We start from the raw sequence: 22835 nt of genomic DNA on the forward strand, positions 1-22835 counted from the left end.
TGTTATCTCAAAATTAGCGCCTGTTCTCTTTCCCTAAACTCTTTCCTTAGCCTCCAGGAAAACGTCATCGTGAGAGGGAGAATTGCTAAGGACTCAGGAAAAGAGAGGAGCGATGCTGAGAATTGGAACAGCCTTTTTTAGTAGTGCACACAGCTAACTCTCTCTGCTGAATATGTAAAAAATAAAAGTGTAACTGTGTTACATGCCTGAATGTTGCTCATGGTCTGATGGGAAATAATGTTTTCTATTCTTTAGCACATCGTACAGTCAGCCGTTCACAGAGTCCAGGTTTAAAGGATGAAATCGTTTGTACTGATGCATCTCTCCTCTGGATAAATCTGTTCAATGACAAAAAGACTGAGGTGATGGTTTTTGATGGTTTTCCCTTGTAATGCCCTACCTGGCCCCTGGCAGAATCCACTCTGGCTGCAATCCGGTGGATATGCAGTGTGTACAGGTAAGACCATTTGTTCTGTCCTCACTAGATGTGGGCGTGATTTAGCTTATCCAGTTTGACAGACAGTGAACAGAATGAGAAGAAGAGAATGCTTTGAACTGAGATTCTTCTTTACTTCGATCTGCATCTCCAGTTTACAGGCCATGTTACTGAGGCTTCTTATACATGGTATCCTTTATCCATTTTCATTACTCTCCTTTCTCTTTTCTTTTTGTAAAACTAAATAAACACAAAACAGATAATTACCTTCTCATTCACTGAACATACATAATGTACTAATTGAAACTTAGTTTTCATGACAACCAGCAAAAAACATAAATCTTAAGGTTGCCTAAATTAAACATAAACATCACCTTCAGTTAACTAGCATTATTGATCATAGCAAGTTAGCAAACACATGCTAATATACAGTCGCTAGCACACAAGTAGCTTTACAAATGAGTAATGACCACACAGCTGAAATAGTAACTCAGTATATGCACATTACACATGCATCACAAATCAGATAGTTAAGGTTATAGTATGTAATGAAAACTTACAGGCATGCGTGGGCAAAAGTTTCACCTCCACTGAGCACTTGTAGCAAACTAGCTGGGCATAACAACTTCCCAAGTACCAACTGTGGCCACAAGAGGGTGCCAAATCATACAAACAAAAGCATATCACCACATTAAAGTTATACCAACACACCATTTAAACGGACAGCATTTATAATCTATTTATAATCTATTTATAATCTATTTATAATCTATTTATTATTATATTATTATAATCTATTTATAATCTATTAAAAGTCAGCAAGTGTCAGTAATGTTAATGTGGTTATGTTAGTAATACACAGAGTGCTAATATAACAGCTTTAAGATGCATTTGTAGATATTATTACGTGTTTTACCGTCTTTATGGTGCTAGCTTAAAGTTACGGTGTAAATGTTAGCTTATATTGGAGTAAAGCTGTTACTGTTTAAACGATGTTAGCACAGAAATATTAGCTTCTGTCATGACTGATGAAGTTACTGGTTAATAAAATTTCCAGTAAAGTGTTTAATCGCAGCCACAGGTTGACAGCAAATATCTTGATTAGCTTCAGTGCATCTGTAATAAATATGTGCAAGTTTCAGTGCTTCGTTTAAACTGTATGATACTTATACTGAACCAGGGTCAGTGTAAAATACAATCCCAGCTGTGTGAACAAAGCCTGGCTCCTTTAATCCTGCATGACAAACCTCAGGATGCAGGTTATTATTACTCTTTCCTGCTGGCACACCTGTCACACCTGAGAGTCAGCTAGAAACTTACAGTGACGTGGACATCATGCAAAGACTGCCAGACTCTGTAATACTGCAAATGATCAGTGACTCAGGTTAACACTAAACTTTAAACGGCACTTCTGTGTCTCTGTGTGCTGAACATCTAGGATTGAGTCAGGCTGCATCAGCTGAAGCTGTTATTTGTATATATCAGTATTTTTTTATTCAGGTGTGGGGAAACTACGTAAGACTGCAGTGAAGCGATGTACCAGAGTAATCCCTGGCCAAAGGTATCGTACTTAAATCAGACTACTGATCCAGCCACATCAGCCTTTTGTGAGGTCTGTTTAAAGTTTACTAAAAGTGAACTGCAGGTTCCTGAGAGGTGGACTGTGAGCACAGAAACACATGTTCATACATACAGCTGCAGCAAACTTACATTAATTTTAAATAGATTTGTTACTCTGATGTCTGTCTCTGTGTTAGTCCTCTGACAGACTCGTGACCTGTCCAGATGTGTTCTACCTATGACTACTGGGACAGGCTCTAGCCTCTGTAATAGAAATTTTCTGTTATTCTCATTTAAAGTATTTAAGTGCTTATGCATATGCTTAGTTGTGACACTGTTATAGACTGTTCAGTGAAAGTTTCTAAAACTAGATGAACTTACTTCAGCGTCAGCAGTTTGAGAAAACAACTCCCTTTACAGGTGCTGATAAGGCCAAGGGCACCAAACAGCATAACCATTGATCCGTTGAAGTGTGGTAGGATCAGTTTGTAACTTCCTCCCTCTTCCTTGGAATGCATAAAGGAGTAGGAGCACCACTTCTGTGGCAGCGCTGATATGACTGAACTGTGATGTTTGATGTGTGTTTGCTGTCCTGTGCGCAGTAATAAATAGCTGGATCACAGCTCTTTCTGTGTTGCAGACTTTATTTTAAAAATTCCATGACCCCCCCCCCCCCCCCCCCCCTCCCACTGTGAACATGAATTGAATATTCAGAAGACATTTGTTTAAATAGTTCTAGATATCTGAGCTGTTGGTGTGTCCTTGGATTGTGTGGTAATAATATTAGAGCCTGCAATCTTTCTTACTGAATCTCTACTATGAGTCATGTTACCTGAGATTAATTCTATGTTTACCTGTCAGCCTGGACGAATGTGCTGTGTGAAGGAAATTAAATTAAATCAGATCTGAACTGCGTACATTTGAGGAACCTGTTCATATTTAATTGAAATATGAACCAGTGATTTTTTGATTGCTGATTCCAAGAGAGTCTTTGTGGAAATCCTTTTTGGCTTTTTGTTATTTTAATTCTCTTCTCTGTTTTCCAGAACAGTTCTCCACAGTCACTGTCCACATGGGTCAGTGGGACCAAGAAGCACTCTGCTAATGTGGGACTCTGACTAGCAACATCCAGCAAGACCCAGACAGCGTTTTCTATCTCCCAGCTGGAGTTTTTGTTTGTCAGTGACTGGAGAGTCAGATTTTTGTTGAGCTTCACACTTGCAGAGGTAAGTCAGTTTGCAGAGATCCCTCCCACCCTGGCTTTCTTATCTGAAACAGTAATATTTCAGTGACTGCTGCTTATACCACAGGTTAACACACTCTACTGATCCCTGATAGGAGAATCATCAATTTTGGCAACAAAGAGCCTGGTGGATGTTTGTTTACAGTCTGATGATGGGACATCATGCTCTGCATCTTCAAAGTTTGCCTCCTCATTATTATTCATACCCAGTAATGTGAAGTATGCTTATATCTACTATAACTGAACCAACCTGGTGCTCTTCATTTATGGAGGCTGTTGAGTCTGAATTTTGGATGTTGTGTATCTCGTGTTCTCTGGGCTTTGTTGTCCTCAGTCTTTTTGCAGGATCAGAAAACAAAACCAGGAGGCGCGTAAATGTTTCTTCTCCATGATGTTTCTTCAAATATTTCTTCTGGATGATGATAAGACTGTGACACGGGATGCCACCTTTGGTCTTGTGATGAAGCAAAGCTCAGGAAGAAGTGGGATTAAATGGTACCCACATGTGTGCTGCTGAGAAGGATGTACAGGGGCACCTGCAGCCAAATCCAAGCCTCAGGTTAGTTGTAGTTGCAGAACGCTATAGACTGAGACAGCTGAGGCATCAAATGTTTGATTAAATGGATGAAAAGGAGAAGTTTCTTCCCTATAATTATCACTTCTTAAAATCTGTAGCAACTTCAAGTCTGTCAGCGTGCTGAGCATGCTCAGAATGTGACAATATATTTTTGTTCAATATTTAATTTCTTTCAGTTGCAATTGTTAAATGAAAAAAAATATATATATATTCTTATAATTTAGCAAACTAATTTATCAAAAAATATATATATACATTAGGGGTGCAACGATATTCGTATCGATATTGAACCGTTCGATACAGTGCTTTCGGTTCGGTACGCATATGTATCGAACAATACAACATTTGTAATTTATTTTATCAACTTTCCTTCTGACGATGCTGTCTGTGTTGAGCGCTCAGTGAATCTGCGTTCGACTACTCCGCCTAGGCTGCACTGTCGAGCGCAGATCCACTGAGCGCTCAACACAGACAGCATAGTCAGAAGGAAGAGCTCAGGGCAAGCTAGCAAGACAGAAGTTAAGCTCTCCTTGCAACATGGACCTCCCCCACCCTCATTCAGATCTGGCGTTTGGAATTATTTTGGTTTTAATGTGACGTATGACCCTGAAGGTAAGCGAGTCATGGACTAAAGTAAAACAGTATGTTGGATGTGCCATGCAATGCTCAATTACATGGGTGGGAACTAGTGTGTTAGCGCAGTTAGCTCGTTAACGTGTTGGCCGTCTAGCCCCATGCACGGGGTGATCGGCGGTAGCTCGTTAACGGAGATTTGCCGTGTTGTGGCGTTAAGGTCATTTCAACGAGATTAACCTGAAAGCACTCGTGGGAACACAACGAATATGACTGCACATTTACGCCGACATCATCCTAGTGTAAAGACAAAAACAACAAGCATGCTACAAACTTTAGCCGAGTCATTTAGACAGCCGTTAGCACATGATTCTCCTTATATGTTTAATATGCTGCTGAGAATATAGCCCAGAAGAAGCGGATAGTATAGCTTTTATTTTGGAAAGAGACATTTCTCTGTAATAAACTCTCTTTTCCACAGATGAGTGATTCCTCAATCAGATACAGGGCTTGCAATATCGCTAGCCCGACGTCCTGGGGCTAGCGATTTTTTCAGTCGGGCTACCACAATCTATCTCTTCCCTGCCCGTCGGGCTATTGTAGGAAGGAAAAATATATGTCAATGCTTTTGCATTCTTTCAGAAATGTAGCTGGGTAATTATGTCATTGGCATCGGTGAGCCACTGTCAATATGTGACATATTGAAATCGCGTTTGAATTTGCGCTTGTTTTTTTGCTTTCACTTTGCAATCGTGCGAACTGTGTATAGAGAGCGACAGCACTGATCTGTGAGTGATGATAATTTGTGCACCAATTCCTCTGACATCGTCTTATTAATCGTTAGCTTACTATGCAAACATGACAAGTGAAATCTCCCGCAGCAAGCTTAAACATGTGAGAGGTTGATCGCACAGAGAATCGCTGAGCTTATGTGAGTGCGTGTGTAAAAGCAGCAGGATATATATTTCAGTTCTGCTGAGCCAAATAAGACAGGTCAGGGTGAAGAAGTGACAGCCAAAGAAAAGCTTACCACAAAACGGAGAAGTTATGACAAATCAGACTATAAGGCAAAAAGAAAGTGCAGCTTTATGGTTTCATGGACAAAAGAATTTCTGTGGCTGCAATATGACGAGCTAAATAACCAGGGCTGCACATAAGTGGTCCGCAGGTGCGCATTCGCTGTCAAAATAAAAAACACGTACAAGGGTTAGGGTTAAATTTAAAAACTGTACTTTTGAGTTAAAATATATATTTATAATTTTAATAAATGACAAATTAAAAAGGCATGAACATTTTTTTTGTATCGAAAAAATATCGAACCGTGACACCAAAGTATCGAACCGAACCGAACCGTGAATTTTGTGTATCGTTGCACCCCTAATATACATATATCTGTATTGGTTTTAATAAATTAATTTGACACCTGTATTGAAAATACCATATTGTATTCATACAGAATCAGTTTGGTATCATTGTTTGTCTGCTCACTGATTGTTGAAGCTAAGAGCTGCTTTGATCTGTTTAGATCTAAAGTATCCAAAGTTGAGCTCTGATGTTTCTTCACCCGTGTGTGTTATATGTGATTCCTACATGCTGGCAGAGCAGCAGTTTATGAAATGTATATTTGTTTTATGCTTACAGATATGTTTTTCTTGACAGAGCCTCTGCAGAGGTTTGACAAAGCAGAGAAAACATGTGCTTTACATTTTACTGTGATTTATTGAGATATTTGTTTCCTGATGTTCAGCAGGAATGGAGAAATAGAATCAAAGGCAGATGTTTTTGCTTTTTTTGTAATGATGTAAGTAAATCTTCAATATTATTTATTTGCTTGGTTATATTAGGAGTGTTTCTGAGTGAGGGGGGAGGAGTCATCATCCAGGTAAAGTGACGTAGATCAGTGGATACACTTGTCTCCCCTTTAAAAGAGACAATCCAAGTCATCCTTAAATGTTAGTGCTTTCAAATACACAAACATTTTTAAAGGACAAAAATGAACATCCAACTTTGACTGTAATACAAAATAAATCTTTGCATGTGTTTTTTCAAACTCAGATGGGCAGCATATCAGTCTTGGACTGTCTAACCTGCCGGAGCAGCACTGAATGACCACCACACATGTGTTACGCCCCTAGTCTAGGCGTATAGGGACGCACATAAGGTTGGAGGAGAGAGAGACAAATCCCCGCCCTGGTTCCCAAGCCAAACATCCAAACCAGTTGTGAGTAAAAAGGTGATTTTATTTAAGGAAAAGAAGCATAGCTCCAGGGTGAGCCCAGGCCAAAATAATAAACAAAACCAACTAAGTACCACCAGAGAAAAACTAACTAAACCCTAGGAAAGAAACAGAACAAACAAATGACAGAGCTATCCCTCGCTCCCTACCCGGAAAACAGGAGAAAACGGTTCCAAAAGAAAAGGCGGCTTCCGCTTCCGCCCAAGAGTGCCTACGCTCTCAGCACCAGGAGCGGCTTTCACAATTCATGCTCACACAAATACACAATAAGAATACAGGCTGGGAAAACCAGGGTCAGGGCCGCGTCGGCTGTCAAGCTACTCGCTCGCTCCACTCTCTCTCCCTCTCTCTGTGGATCTGTCAGAGCGGCTTTTTGAAGGTAGTCACCTGCTCCATGGTCCAATCAGCCGCTCACTACTCTTCATTAGGGGAGGGACCTGGAAAGAGTCTTAAGCACAGTACAGAAACACAGGAAGAAAACAGCCCACACAGGGTCCTCATGGCCACAGCCGTAACACATGAGCATGTTCCTGCAACATTCAGCATCTGATCCTTCATCTGTGTGCTTCTGCTTTTGGTAAGTAGAGTTACCCAACTCCAGTAACTCTAAACACATGCCATCCATTTCTAACGGCCTGGTTACTTCCTGTCAGTTACTTTAGAAACCATGTGGTCACCTGACCTAACACTGTTTCTTCTTCTTCCCCTTAATGTTCAAGTGTCACATGTCCAACAGCTGGAGAGGAAACTACACCAGTGTACTGAGATGTTTCAGCAACACGTGCCAGATGCTGTTCCTTCATGGTGACATCACCAGAGACAGCCCCGCCCACCTCAGGACCTCGCCATTGATCATGATGATTAAAATGATGACAGCGAGCAGAACTAAGACTGTAAAAATCCACGACCAGAATGTTTCTTTCTAATTATTAATGAATACTGAGAGCCTCTTTCTGTGTTTTGTCTGTTTTGGTTGTTTTTTTACCTCATTTGTTACTAACAAAGTTCACAAACTCACACAGTTTACATTCTGTATGTTTCCATCTTTACCAGCCACACTCTAACTGCATTTAAGAAAATAATCCTTAGAAATCGTCGTTTTTCTCTTTTGTAATTGATGATAATTCAGTGAATATACTGCGCTGCTTCCTTTTATTGCGTCACATATTGCTTTAAGTTTTTCAGTGTCCAGTTATTTTTTACTGCTGTTTGAATTCTCTGTATGTTTGACCCTGTAGACTGTTTGATGGACTGCTTGTCTTCCTGTTTGTAACCGCCGCCTGTTTTTTAATAAAGATTTGGATTTCTGACTTCAACACAGCCTCTGCGTGTCCTCCCTTTGTGTCCTCTTCCTCTGTGAATGTGTTGCATGTGTCACAGATTCATTTTATTAACAGCTTTCCCACAGTGAGTTGCATCAGCATTCATTCACAGCACATTTCAGAAGGATTCAGATTAATACAGTGATCTTACAGTCAGAATGATCCTGACAGAGTGCCACTGTAAATGATCTTTCATCGGGTAAATTTTAAAGTTCAGTATTTCAAAGCAGGAGTTATGAAGACTCATACTGGCATTAGGACTAATAATATGTACTTACAAAGTCAAAGTTTTTTAATTATGCTAGAATATTGGAAGACAATCAACTTTTAGTGTTTTCCGCATATTAATTATTCTGAAATAGAGACGTGACCCTAACTGTACAGAAGCACTAAACAACTGACAATCTAACAGACATCATTGGCCTGAGCCGTCATGCACAGTGAGTCTGATCCTTTGCTGTGAGAGTCTGACAAGCATGTTTCTGGTCAGTTTGGAAGAAATAATATCACAATGTTGATCTTTTTTTCAATATTCCTTCTCTTTTACAACATAAACTGTGATCAAAGCTACTTATGTTCACAGCATGTAATAATACTGACAGTCCAGGGCATTGTGGTCTGTTGAGCTAGGGTTAGGGTTAGCAATTCAGACATATGTAATCAATATTAAATGTCTCTGACGTGGGCCACTATCCGCAGTGTTGGGAAATCCGTACCAGGCTGGAACGAGTCAAGGTAGGTGAGCATCCACGAGAAGACACAGCAGATGCATCCTACTAATACTGACAGGACCAGGAGACTCCAGAAACCGAGCATCTTCTCTTCAGTGCCATCCTCGCCTGTCACCCTCTCTGCCCGCAGCTCTTTGAGTATGGGGTAGATAAGGGCGCAGAGAAACCCTTATTACTAATTTGTATTATAATTTGATTTTCATGAAATATTCATATTCAGTATCAGTCCTTTTATATTAATAACCACGTATCCACCCAGGCTCATGGTGGGGCAGGGCTCTGTCCTGGGATGCTTGAGTACAAGGTAATGTAGACCTGACCAGGTATCCAGTCTGTCAGAATTGTTTTCAATATTTGGTTCAAAAACACGAGTGACAACAAAAATCCAACTAGGATTCTTGCATATGATGAATGAAGTCTGTCTTTGACTGTATTGTCCAGCTGATCCATCAAACCCCCAGCAGGTGAACCTTATTCATGACATAACACTGCAACAATGTAAAAAATGAAACAGCAACAGTCTAAATGTAAAGTGCATTCTAAAGTCCTCTTCAATAAATCATATGCAAAGAGTCATTCAGGACTGTAAAACGTGAACTACAGAACCCAGAGTCTTCATCATTAAATCTCTGGTTGCTTCATTTTTCTATCCTATATCAGACACTTTAAGGTTAGGTTAGGTAAAGTTGCATTGTCGTGGTGAGGCAAAGTGCTTTATGTGTGTGTGTGTGTGTGTGCGTGTCATGAACGGCTATAAAAGGCCTATAATTAAAGAACAAAGCGGGTTTGAGTTCGAGTTGCGGCAGACTGTCACTACTTGTAAGTGGAACGCAGCCTTCCTACGGCGGACAGCTAATAACAGGAATCGGACGCGGTCCACCCAAGTCCACAGCAACCACCATAGCAACCGCCTAGCATGACCTTAAAAACATATTCTGTCTTCATAACTATCAAACACGTGAAATGATTTGCAAAGTGTGAAAGTGTTACAGCTGCAGAGAGCTATGGCGGCATCTTTGGAAGCTGTTTACACAGCTAATAATATACGATGTAACCATGGAGACAGTCAGTCACGTGAGCTAGCGGTGCACGTTTACTACAGTGAATAAGGTGATTGCGTCCACACGCTGCAGAGGGTAAAGACATTACTTCAATATTGTTTTATATTGATATATATTTGCCTTCTGTTGACCATCACCTCAGGTTCACCATCACAGTTTCAGCAGACAGATGCACACTGTCTAAATATGAACACATTCAAAAACTCATGTCTCAGAAATAACCACAGCTGTTCATGTTTGTCATTAGAATTTTATTTGTAAGAAAATTATAAGCTTTATATTGTGCATCAAATAAAAGAACATTTCACAACTCTGAGTCAACAGAAACAGGTAACAGAAATGTCTCTAATGTGTACAGTGTAGTGTAAGCATTAAAAGATCATAAAGGAAACACTAACATTTATGTGAAACTAATTGTAATAAAAAAAATGAACAGGTGGTTTATAGATGTAAAAGAAAGAATCTGAAAACAACACTTTTTTGGTCTAAGTGATCAAAGTAGAAAACAGAACTGATGTTCAAAAACAAACCGTAGCTGCACTAATATTACACATCGTTGTACTGAACAGACATGTTGCTTTTAAAACCACATGCAGTGTGTGACCATGACTGTTCACTGAGACCATGAACGCCACTTCGCTGAAGCCTTCACCTTCTTTTTCTTCTTCTTCTTCTTCTAAATTGGAAGCAGAAGGAGCATGAGCTGCTTTGATCTACTGAAAGGAAAAAGAAGAACATCTGAGCTGAAACCAGTCAGCTGAAATCAATAAGACAGGAACAAATTCAATGCAGTGTCTCAGGTGGCTTAGCCTGTTACAACTGTTGATACAAGCTAAATACGGTTAACACACAGTGTCAGGGAGCTCCAGTGTGGGAACTAGTGGCTTTAGGTTTGTAGTCATTTAACTTTCATCCATTCATTCATTTAATTCAGGAGGAAGAAATGTCAGGTTGGTGCAGGCTGGTTACATGCATTTGGTCCCATGCTGTCTTTAACTAAATGACTTGGTTCACTTTATGGCTGGGCTGTATGTGGGGTTATATCATGTTATTTGGGCAGGAGTACCTGTCCTCTGTTAGACTTAGAAAGTTTCTCCATAAGTAGAGTTTCTAACTCTTATAGCACATCTGTGGCTGACAGCTTTTTGGTGGCTCTTTTTACCCCACACTGGCTGTGAGTGTGTAAATAGCCCCACTAGTTCTTTTGGATTGCAGTTAACTTGGGAGGAAGAGGTAGGTCTGCCATGACTAGATGAATAACAATTATCTGGGATACATAAATTTCAGTCTTGGCAGCCGGGGGTCAGTCCGCCAGGGCCTCCGCTCCTGGCCGCCACCCGGCACGCAGATCGCGGATACAAGCGGCAGAAATGAGCTTCCTCCGAAGGGTGGCTGGCCTCTCCCTTAGAGATAGGGTGAGAAGTTCGGCCATCCGGGAGGGGCTCAGAGTAGAGCAGCTGCTGCTCCACATCGAAAAGAGCCAGCTGAGGTGGTTCGGGCATCTGACAAGGATGCCCCCTGGGCGCCTCCTGGGTGAGGTGTTCCAGGCATGTCCCACCAGGAGGAGGCCCCGGGGCAGACCCAGGACACGCTGGAGAGATTATATCTCTCGGCTGGCCTGGGAACGCCTTGGTATTCCCCCGGATAAGCTGGAGGAGGTGGCTGGGGAGAGGGAGGTCTGGGCCTCTTTGCTTAGGCTGCTGCCCCCGCGACCCAGCCCCGGATAAAGCGGATGAAGATGGATGGATGGATGGATGGATGGTTGGACATAAATTTCATAATGCATGCATATATATCTATAAACCTGCCTGAGGGCTGCCATTTTTTACATTCAGTTATTTCTTTGTTGAATCTAAATAATGAATGTGTTACAGTTAAACTGACACTGGTCAGTGTAAATGGCTCATTGTGACACAGAAACCTTTAAATTAAACCTGATATCGAGTGTCAAACAATATCAAAGCTGTAAAAGCTGTTTACAGTCAGAATTTATAAAACTATGATTGTAAATAAATTCAAACAAGTGAGCTTTTCTCTTTGTGCTGAATATCAACACTGTGACTTCTTAGACTGTAAGCTTTACTTCAGCACAACCAGTTGTAGAAGCTGCCACTCCAAATGTCTTTTGATAACAAGAAAAAAATACCTTTTCAGTCCACGGCCTGAAGTTCTTCTCCGACATCTTCTGCCATCGGCTTTGTCTGCTGGTTTGAAGACAATAAACCACAAAAAAGATGATTGAGTCACTTTGTCTGCGTCATGCAGCTCGAATGTGTCGTGTAACGATGTTGAATAGCCGTCGTTATCCCTCTGCTGTGTCAGTAGGATTGTACTGTACAGCATCTCATTGATATGTGAGGAATGCTAATGTAACACGATAACAGACTTACATCATTAAAACATAAAGGACAGGAGATATTTAGATATTTTTATATTTATATTACATTTTATAGCTGACGGATATTACTAAATAGATAGAATTTACTAAATAGCTGGATGAAGATGAAAAATATGTCTATAATAACAAATGACCATGAGAGCCAGTAGAATTAATTCAACTGGACACTCGAAACATGTCCTTAAATGCTCTTTAAGTGGCAGAACAGATGAACAAACAGTTAATTGCTTACTTGAGATGAAATCTGCTCAGCTACTTTGAAAACAGCTTCTAACTGGTTCCTCCTTTAACAGGATGACTGCTCAGGGGTAAGGCCATCATGCAGTCCAGCAACCTTTATGGTTCTGCTTTGATTCACCAGGAACTATTAGGGAAACCTTCCAGCGCCTCCTGTGAAAGACACAGGCATAAACACACAAACATTTATTAACATGTTCCACAGTCTTCCAGTTTGATTTTCTCATCCTGTGGACAACAACGTACATGGATGCAGGTTTATTGTTAACTGTTGTAAGGTTTATTTAATGAACATATCCAGCTGCAGCTCCACTGTGATCCTGAACTGGATAAGCACTTAAGAAAATGTGTCAATAAATGGACAAACATCAACATACTATAATTATCCAAACAGACGGGACCAATAATGCTTCACTGAGTCAGAGACTTTAACGTCTCTTCTATGTAAGAATGTCTCGTGCTGATATACCTGCAAACTTGACAACAAAGGTTTTTCAGACTACATGTAGCTGTCCTCTATGTCAGCTCACACATTTACATTTATGTCACACTTATTTCTGCATTTTATAATTATTACTTACATTTTGATTAGATAGCTTGAGTTTGTAAATGATCAGATTACATAATTGGAATACAATGTATCCAGTTCAGGGTCGCGGGAGGATGAAGCCTATCCCAGCTGATACAGGACAAAGACAGGCTGCCAGTTTATTGCAGGGCTAACACAATATGTGTAACAGAAAATCCACTTAAATGTTTGATATTTCTTATAATAATCATAATTATGACTATTATTTAAAGATTTCTTTATAAATACATTTTGATTTTTTATAACCTCTAAAATATAAACCTGAGCTGTTTCAGATTCTGACCTCTGACCTCACTGTAGCTCCCTCTTGGAAGTACGTCTGCTTCTTGTCCCCAGTGTTGACCGCCTGCCCTTGATATCACGTACTGTACCTGAGGAACAAAAAAGGACAAACACTTGCCTTCATTTAAGAAGTACATTCATACAGAGGTAATCTATGGAAACACACTAGTTCACCCTTTGGGAGAAATCAGTTCCTGTGAAACATTTCTGTAAATGAACATCATGTGGAGAATGAATGAAATGAGTTCTTCAGGTGACTCAGCAGTCCCACACTGACAAATGAAATCTAGTTAAACTATTAAGAATATTTGCCCTTCTGAAATCTGTGTTAAACAACAACAAACATAAATTAGTAACAAAAATACAGCTGAGTAGAGGCTTTACAAACCACCAGCAGCCATAATGCTAAATTTTAATCTTCAAATGTTTCTGAGCCGTCTTCAACCTGCTTTTAACACATTAAAGTCCCACAGTCAATGCAGCCTGACTTAATCCTAAATGTTCAGCACACAGAGACACAGAGGTGCCGCTTAAAGTTTAGTGTTAACCTGAGTCACTGATCATTTGCAGTATTACAGAGTCTGGCAGTCTTTGCATGATGTCCACGTCACTGTAAGTTTCTAGCTGACTCTCAGGTGTGACAGGTGTGCCAGCAGGAAAGAGTAATAATAACCTGCATCCTGAGGTTTGTCATGCAGGATTAAAGGAGCCAGGCTTTGTTCACACAGCTGGGATTGTATTTTACACTGACCCTGGGTCAGTATAAGTATCATACAGTTTAAACAAAGCACTGAAACTTGCATATATTTATTACAGATGCACTGAAGCTAATCGAGATATTTGCTGTCAATCTGTGGCTGCGATTAAACACTTTACTGGAAACTTTATTAACTAGTAACTTCATCAGTCATGACAGAAGCTAATATTTCTGTGCTAGCATCGTTTAACCAGCAACAGCTTTACTCCAATATAAGCTAACGTTTACACCGTAACTTTAAGCTAGCACGATAAAGACGGTAAAACACGTAATAATATCTACAAATGCATCTTAAAGCTGTTATATTAGCACTCGGTGTATTACTAACATAACCACATTAACATTACTGACACTCGCTGACTTTTAATAGTCATTCTATAAATGCTGTCCGTTTAAATGGTCTTACCTGTACACACTGCATATCCACCGGATTGCAGCCAGAGTGGATTCTGGAGTCTTCCACGCTCCTGTTAGTGATCCTCCATCTGGATGGATGAGAACAACCTTCTGAACAATCTAGCAGGAGATGGCCCATATCTATGGGACTGGTTTGTGCTAATAACGCCCATTGTATGGACTGATAACAGCCGAAGCGGGTGAATAAAGTCACCCAGTAGCTAGCTGTGCCATTACCCAGCATACATCACTCCCTCCGTAAATGCAATAAACCATACAAAAGTATCGTTCTACCTGTTTTTCAGGTAGTTGTTTACATTATATAATTTATTGTGTTCTGTATACGTCACTACAATGTGATTTGGAAAATGTCTAAATATACCGACAGCAGGCACTTCCGCGGCAATCTCTTCAATCGGAGGACCCTTCACGTCAATTCCCGACGCGAGAGGGGTAACCTGCGCGTCCATAAGTGAAGCAGAGGGAGCCTGACCATGCGTCACACGTTTGACGAGTTGGGAGTGAGAACGTGTTGGCCACACCCACTTTAACCTCTGACTACTTTTCAGAGTCCTTTTCACTTTGACTTCATTTCTACTTAACTACAGATGAACTACAGAAGTGTCTGATTATCAGTAATAATCTATAATTTACTGAATAATATGTAGAATATAAAGCAGAATCTGTGGGATGACTTACTGTAGTCAGTTCAGGAGAATCCTCAGAGTTTCTGCTCCTCATCATGATGGAAAAATGAAAACATGTTGATGCTCTTTGAGCTGGAATCAGTCCAAAGCAGCCGTGAGTGTGAACCAACAGACATCATTATAATAACTCTGACATGAATCCTGATAGAAATCCTGCTCACTGACCTCTCTAACTGTAACTCTGTCACTGACACATCTGCCAACATCTGTTCCTGTAACAGCTTAGAGGAGTTCAGCACTTTCTCTCAGATTATTATGAGAAAAGTTAATATGACCCTAAATGTGGCGCAGCAATAAACAGATTCCAAACAACAAACTCACAGACTATGAGATCTGCTCACAGATGTCTATGAGGTGTGTGTGAAACACATTTTCAGCTTTTTAATATTCTGAATAATTTAGCGCCCAGCTATCTTTCTGAACTACTCCATTCATACAATCCCAACACAGCACTTAGATCGTCCAATCACAGGCTCCTAGCACAACCTAGGACTCGAATGAAGTCGAGAGGTGACCGGGCCTTTGCATCCGTGGCACCTAGACTCTGGAATAACCTCCCTGTTCATATTCGTACTGCTGAGTCTATCCAGTCTTTTAAATCACGTCTTAAAACTTATTTTTTTACTTTGGCTTTTGATTCTGTCTAGTTGGCTGGTCTAGCTTGTTGTGTTGTTACCTATTGTTTGTTGTCCTCTTTTATTGTTTGTTTTAACTGTCTCATGCTTTTACTGACTGTGAAGCACTATGGTCAACACTGTTGTTTTAATATGTGCTATATAAATAAATTTTGATTTGATTTGATTTTATGGACACATTTCATAAATCTGCATATTTTTCCCTGTTCAGCAGTGTAAGAATCTAAATTGTTGTCTGAAGGCCAAAAGATGCCAAACAGATTTAGGTTCCCAAGTCGACCATTACAGTATAACACTTCGTCAATTGTTCGTCTGTCCTGCTCACATCTCCAATTGTTGTACACGTTGTCATTAACGTGGCTTCACTCCACATCAGTCACGCCGCTTTGCTCGCTAAAACACATAAGGACGCTGTCATAGCCTGTCAACAACGTTGATTGGCTGCGTATATACGAATGTGAATCACATTAATGGCTGGACTATGGGATAAGGTGGCATCGTTCTAATCCCATGCAGGAGCAGCCAGTCACTCACTGACTAACACTGCAAAACAGAATTGTTAAAGTTTTAATTTTAATTTCAATTCAGGTTAGATTTTTTTCTGTGCGCAGAGACCGTGCCAACAGTGCGCAGCTTAGAGGGAACATTGCTGGGTGATACCAGCTGTTTTAGCCAACTTGCTTTGCATTTTAAGATAAAACCTCTTTTCACTGAAATTCTGGTGTTCGACTCCTTATTTATGTTGCAGCTTTTGAGCCGGGTGGTAACATAAGGGAGAAAGTTAACAGAAGGAGAAGGCAAGAGAAAAAAAATAACACAGTAGGCAAACCACAGCAACTACCAACATATGCATAAATAACAGTAAATAATAAATAATAATAAGTGCTCACCGGGCAGCCAAGCAGCCACCAGGAGTGAACTCAACCAGATGGCTGGAGTCCTTCTCCCAGCCTCCAGCCCCAGAATGGGGAACGCTGGTGTGTCAAAACCCCATTCCTCACTCTGCTCGCTCATAAATCTTAACATAACAAAGCAGAAATAAAACTGATGAAAGACGAGCAGCAGAAAATAGTCTGCAGGGAGAGAGCATGCAGCGCTGCAGCACTTCCTGGAAATCACATGACTGTAATGAGAGTACAGGAGAGTAACTGAGTACACTTCCTCTTTGTGATGGAGGTGATTTTTTTTTCTTTATATTGTGTCAGATAAAGTCTGACAGCTTTTCTTCAATTCATTTCACTTGATTTGATGATGAGATGAGAAAGCCTTTATTTGTCAGTTGCAGGTCTTGCCCACAACCGAGATGACAGACCTTGCCGACCGTACATACAATACACAAACATCACATTGGGGAGACAGATCAGGCTAGGTAGCGAGGAAAAAAACATCGAAATGTGTAACACAAAAGGGTAATACAGGAATGCACAGATATCAACACACCATAGCACAATAAACACAGACAGCAACATGGGAAAGAGTTCCAGTGTGTACATCTGATCTGGGACCGCTGTAATCTTTCGACTGCGCCTCCAGCTGACCCGATGGCCACATCAGAGGGGAGGTAAGCGTTGGAGGTGGCGTTGGATCCGGGGTAGGGAGGGTGATGCGTCAGTGAGTGCTTATCAGTATCAGTATATGTATGTGTATGCGTGTCCATAGTTCAGCTGAGACAGTGTCCTTCGCCCTGCCAGGCTAAGTAAACAGTCTTCCAGCCAACCCAGGTGGCCTTGCAAGGAATGGGAAGGAACAGACTCAACACAGTCGTTATCAGGGTGTTTTTGTTCAGCTCCAGCCTTGAGCCCACGGCTGGCGCCGAAGGGGTAGCCAGATTAGGATAGTAATTTTTCTTTTGCAACAACTCATGAGAATTTGACAGCTGTTCTTTGAAACAGACTGAGAGAGTGTTCCAGGGAAAGTAATACAAAAAAACACGAGACTAGACAAGGATATAAGCAGGGAAGATAAGGGAGAGGAGAAAAAGTGCGTCCGCCTCCTCCGAGAGCCAAAAAAAGTTTGTTCATTTGTTTTCACAGATGAAACCAGTCAACAGTAAATCAGATGTTAACTCCACATAACCTTCATCTGTAAGCAGTAACCGCTTCCTGTTGTGTGTGTGTACTTGTGAAGCAGCACTGGATCAATGCATATAACTGATGTGCACATGTCCAACAGAAGAAGGTCGTCATCGTCTGTCCTGCTCCTTATTCTGTCATTATTGCTCCCAGAAATGTGTTATTATTTCAAACATGTGAAGCTGAACTCTGACACATAACATCAAACAGCTCAGCAACCAGTCACACATTCAAATGTAACGCAGCTCTTTGAGTGTTTGAACCTGCTGTTGTGTTGCTTTTGTGTGCTGGTGTCACTGATGGCTGCTGCTGCTGTGACAACAAACACACAACCACTGTCATGTTGTCTGTCTGTGTGTTAGCAGTGTAGACCTTTGTTGTTAGGGCCAAAGGTCAAAGTTGACTTTCAAAATTAATGTAAAGAAACCATGTGGAGTTTAATATCTGATATGAAAGGATACAAAGAGAGCGGAACAACACACAGTTTATTTTTTCAATACGACGTCACAATGATGCTATAAAGTGTCACAAAATCACACACTGCATGAAAACATCTTAAAATCTGAAGTTTTACAGGTTATAGAAGCCAAAGATTTCCAGTTCTGCTCCAATCATGTGAGTAAATATAATAAATACAAAGGTCAAAGGTCAGGGTCACACGAATGAGGACAAAGCTTTCGTTTCCATCTCCAAACATTAAAACAATATATTAGTCATTGGAGGACATGAACACTCTTTGTTTGAGCTTTTCAAAATATTATTTTTTCAGTGCAACATTATGTGACTTCACACTGACACAAAGATGAATATACTGCACTAGATTTACATATTAACACTGCTGACATCAGCACATGATCTATAAAACCTGATGATGTCATCAGGCTGACATCAGCATGATGTCGCAAATACATGATAAAACATGTTTTAGTAGAGCCCTCTTGTTCTCTCCTGTAGTCTGAGTGTAGCCATTACAACAGTGAGACAGCACTGCCACCATGAGGTCAAACTGGAGCATTGCAGGTAATAGGGAAAAGGAAAACACACAAACCTCTATTTCTGATGTGTTTGACTGGAGGTTGTTGATGATTTCACAACATTGTATGTGATGACACTGGTGATGTCATCTCCATCTGCTGAAATGAGTTAAAGTAAACACTTTTATGATTTAGGAATCTAAATGGACCAAATTATGACCAATTCAATTCAATTCAATTTTATTTATATAGCGCCAAATCACAACAAAAGTCGCCTCAAGGCGCTTCATAGATACAGAGAAAAACCCGACAATCATATGACCCCCTATGAGCAAGCACTTTGGCGACAGTGGGAAGGAAAAACTCCCTTTTAACAGGAAGAAACCTCCGGCAGAACCAGGCTCAGGGAGGGGCCACAGAATGGAAACAAAATACCACAATGAATAAGACTGAATATGTAAAAACCTTCAAGTTTCCTGTGAACACATCGTCTCACCAGCAGAACCAGTAACACCAGTAGAACCACAACATAGACTGATCCAATGGGCAACAGCACAGAGAGAAGAACAATGGTGTGTTTGTCTAAAATAAAGCAAAACAGTCATTAAGTTGTCGTCACATTGTGAATGTTGAAACCTGCGGAAACACAGACAGGTGAGTGTGTCACCTGTGACAGTGATCCAGCTGTTAGTGAGGGGAGGGGCTGTGTGTCTGTGAAGTTGTGTAATGGTAAATGGCCTGTATTTATATAGCGCTTTACTAGTCCCTAAGGACCCCAAAGCGCTTTACATATCCAGTCATCCACCCATTCACACACACTGTCTCAGCTGTAGGAGCCAAACATGACATGATGGTATCCATATTGTTGCAAATGACGATCTGATTATATATTAATTTTAATATTGATTTCTTTTGAGAACCAGTGTGAGTCTGTTTCTATTTTCAGTGACTAACAGAAAGCATGAGTTTACGCCTGAGTGTAAATGTGATCAGATGAAGTGTGAGGTTGTGAGAAAGTGTCTGACTGCATTCATAGATGTGTCCTTTCAGCTGCTCGCTCTGATCCAACCTTTGGTCTCTAAGAAGAGGCTTCAGGGAGACGTTTGCTACGTTGGACTGTAGGACCATCAGAAATGTGTGCAGTAACAAAACAGGCAGCACTGAAAGCAGCTCTAAGTGTTTGTGTTGTTCAATGATTTGTGCACAACAACAACAATGGGACCTCTCTCATCCATCAGTCACCATGTGGACATTTTTCTGACACACTTTGAAGCTGATGGACGTTTTGTGTCTGCACTAAGTACGTTTTCAGCAGCTATGGCACTGGCAGGATTCACTGAATGTGTGTGTGAATGGGTGGATGACTGAATGTAGTGTAAAGCGCTTTGGGGTCCTATGGACTAGAAAAGCGCTATACAAATGCAGGCCATTTACCATTTACCATTTACTTTCACAGACTCACAACCACCAGCTCCACCCCTCCCCTCCCCCTCCAGCTGTAGGCTTTATCATTGAGTTTCCCCACACATGTTTACAGACGAGTTAGAGAGCAAGAGAAGAAGAGACTGATTCATAAATGTCTTTGTTTCTGCTCTAACCAAACAATGCTGCTCTACAACTCTAGACTACCAGCCACAAAGACAACAGCTGGAGAAACATCTGTCTACCTCTGACATCCACCAGCTCATCCATACAACAAACAAACATCAACAACCAGGAAGCAGCTTCACCTCTGATCACACACACACTCAACTCTACTCACTCACCTGGAGGAACAACAACAGTCAGGTAGATGATGCTGATGAGCTCCCATGAGTCTCTTCCCATGTAGACATGACATTCGTATGTTCCAGCATCATTAATTGTCACATACTTCACAATCAAGGACACGTCTCCATCCTTCATCTCTTTGTCCTGCAGATCCACCCGGTTCTTAAAAGATGGATGCTGGTCATCTGTTTAAAATCGCTCATCCTTGTACAAAAGCACATATTCATCTCTCAGGTCAGCTCTGCTCCATTTTACAACACTGATGGGATTATTATTTAGAGCTCGACATGTCAGAGTGACCTTCTGTCCAGACTCAGCTGTGATGTTTTTCTGGTCTGAAAGAGGAAACAACACAGAGCAGAGAGGTTAAAGGTCAAAGTACAATTATGATCAGAATGATTGACTTTAAATATTTTGTTTATTTCCTTTGACATTTGAGTTTTTAGTCATGTTGGATTTAATGAACCTCTGAACATCCAGCAGGTCACCAGTGACCCACTGAGGGGGAATTTTAGCCTCATGCTAAACATGCAAAGTGTCAGAAACTACAAGATGTTAGCTTCCACAGAACAACAACATGTGCTGATAATAAGCGAACATAATGTGTGAGAGAAAGCAAGTGTCCACCCAGCCTCGTGTCTCCTTCACACACAGACAAACTGAATCCAGATGAAAATAATCCTCCTGTACTTCTTGTTATCTCAGAGAGAACCTCAGTTTAGTTCAATCTCACCTGCAGAGACGAAGACAAGGACAAACAGCAAAGTGCAGCAGAGCAGCGCAGTGCCAGCAGCCATCTCTGTGTCAGTATTTGTGCTGATCCGACTCTTAGTTTGTTCTAAATGTCTGAGTCTGTCGGAGTTTTCAGTCAATAACAGACCCTGACTTTAAATACTGACTACATCAGATTACATTTAAGCTTGAAATAAAGCAGAAAGTCTGCTTTGAAGAACAGATCTGACTTTCAGCGGCTCACTCGACTCTGCGGTTTGTGGTGCATTCAAGAACCTCGGAGACCTCGCCCTCGGTTTGATTAAGCAATAGGCCCACGTAACCTGGTGACAGTCACAGTGTAACAGCTGCCTGCTCAGTGTAACCAAACATCGTGGCGTTATTTGTGTCTGATCTGTGATGAAGCTTCTGCTGTGGATATGTGATAAACATCAGGAGGCAGGTTCACTATAACCAAACCTCCAGACTCACAGTAAACATCATGGCAGTGTTATAAGATACAGCATCCACCGTGTAGAACAAACCTGATGACACCAACTAAAAAACTGAAAAACCAACCAGACATCAGGCTGACGTTGTCATGACGTCACAAAGACGTAATAAAATATCTGTGTTTTCGTGATGCTCTCACTTGTTATCTCCTGTATAACAGTGAGACAGCACTGCCACCATTAGCTCAAACTGGAGCATCGCAGTTAATAATTCTCAGCCTGAACACTGTTGGAACATCAGACCTCTTCGCACTTTGGACTCATTGTTATTCTGAATGTTTGTAGTTTCACTTTGATTCTGTTATGTTCTTCTCTCTGTGGTGATCCTTTGGTTTTCTTGGTGTTTCTGTGCCTCCATGTCTGTGTTTGCTTCAGTGTTTCCTCTGTGTGGCTTATGGAAGAAGCTTGATCTGTGTTTGGTGTTTCACTGACTGAACAGACAGCCTCAGGATTCGTAACACTGACAGCAAACACACGGGCAGGAAACTCAGGCTAAACTATCAGCAGCAACAAATGAGAACAATGTGAAGCTGTTGTGTCTCAGAAGATCCTCGTCTGTGCTTTCATGTGCTGTCCTTGGATTATTGACTATTATCAGTTTTCTTGTTTGACAAAAAAAAAATCTATTAATTCTGTCCAATATGCTGCTGCAATGTTTTTATGAATCTTTCAAAGCTTCTGCTTTGGCTCCCTGTCAGCTTCAGACTTCAGTTTAACGTCTTGGTTCTTATATTTATGGTCTTGTTTGTGTCATGTGTTCATTTTGATTTTTTCTGCTGGCTTTTTTTAAATTACTCATGTAATTTAAAAAGTAAAAAATCACAGATTTCAGACCCTGAAGAAGTCACATGATCACAGAGTCATCAGCATATTTATGTAAAATCCTGATCTTGTTGTACAAAAGAAATAATGATGAAATCACAGCGCTTTGAGGAATCAGAGGGAGATTCATCTTCACATTACATAACAGTAACATTTGAATCACAATTCAAAACAGTGTCATGTAAACTGTGTCAGACCTCTTTGCAGAGCCCCTTAAAGCCCTGCTGCTCAGTG

At 40.8% G+C, this 22835-nt stretch overlaps 1 protein-coding gene and 3 long non-coding RNA genes across 9 annotated transcripts in view; 2 read left to right on the top strand and 2 right to left on the bottom strand.

The window, feature by feature from the left end:
- Window positions 1–21503, bottom strand: part of LOC147334018 (CXADR-like membrane protein) — a 262370-nt gene extending 240867 nt beyond the window's left edge. Inside the window, exons 1-2 of the mRNA XM_086286669.1 lie at window positions 21290–21503; window positions 20815–20891 (exon numbers count right to left, since the gene is read on the bottom strand). Coding sequence (XP_086142795.1) covers window positions 20815–20891; window positions 21290–21353 — 141 coding nt within the window. The 5' untranslated portion in view covers window positions 21354–21503. The remainder of the gene's footprint in view (window positions 1–20814; window positions 20892–21289) is intronic.
- The window catches only part of LOC147334029 (uncharacterized), a 111742-nt gene continuing 88979 nt past the window's right edge, over window positions 73–22835 (top strand). For both annotated transcript variants that reach the window (XR_015128440.1, XR_015128444.1), the window contains exon 1: window positions 73–457. This is a non-coding gene — a long non-coding RNA (uncharacterized LOC147334029). The remainder of the gene's footprint in view (window positions 458–22835) is intronic.
- Window positions 2704–7941, top strand: LOC147334030 (uncharacterized). Of its 2 annotated transcripts, XR_015128469.1 has the most exons (4): window positions 2704–3222; window positions 3335–3798; window positions 6234–7202; window positions 7345–7941. It is a non-coding gene; the product is annotated as an uncharacterized LOC147334030 (long non-coding RNA). The 2 variants fall into 2 exon arrangements; XR_015128468.1 differs by having other exon boundaries at window positions 2704–3798.
- Window positions 10018–16745, bottom strand: LOC147334031 (uncharacterized). 4 transcript variants are annotated; one of them, XR_015128463.1, is made up of 7 exons: window positions 16631–16745; window positions 15098–15177; window positions 14409–14487; window positions 13247–13334; window positions 12370–12527; window positions 11886–11943; window positions 10018–10455 (listed from the first exon to the last, which is right to left on the bottom strand). It is a non-coding gene; the product is annotated as an uncharacterized LOC147334031 (long non-coding RNA). The 4 variants fall into 4 exon arrangements; XR_015128462.1 differs by having other exon boundaries at window positions 15098–16745; XR_015128464.1 differs by lacking the exons at window positions 15098–15177; window positions 16631–16745 and having other exon boundaries at window positions 10018–10452; window positions 14409–15075.

Source organism: Aulonocara sp. 'chitande type north' Nkhata Bay, linkage group LG3 (assembly GCF_057382095.1).
Source record: "Aulonocara sp. 'chitande type north' Nkhata Bay isolate Kocher_YH1m ecotype deep benthic linkage group LG3, A_spYH_male_GT1.1, whole genome shotgun sequence".
Classification (NCBI taxonomy): domain Eukaryota; kingdom Metazoa; phylum Chordata; class Actinopteri; order Cichliformes; family Cichlidae; genus Aulonocara; species Aulonocara sp. 'chitande type north' Nkhata Bay.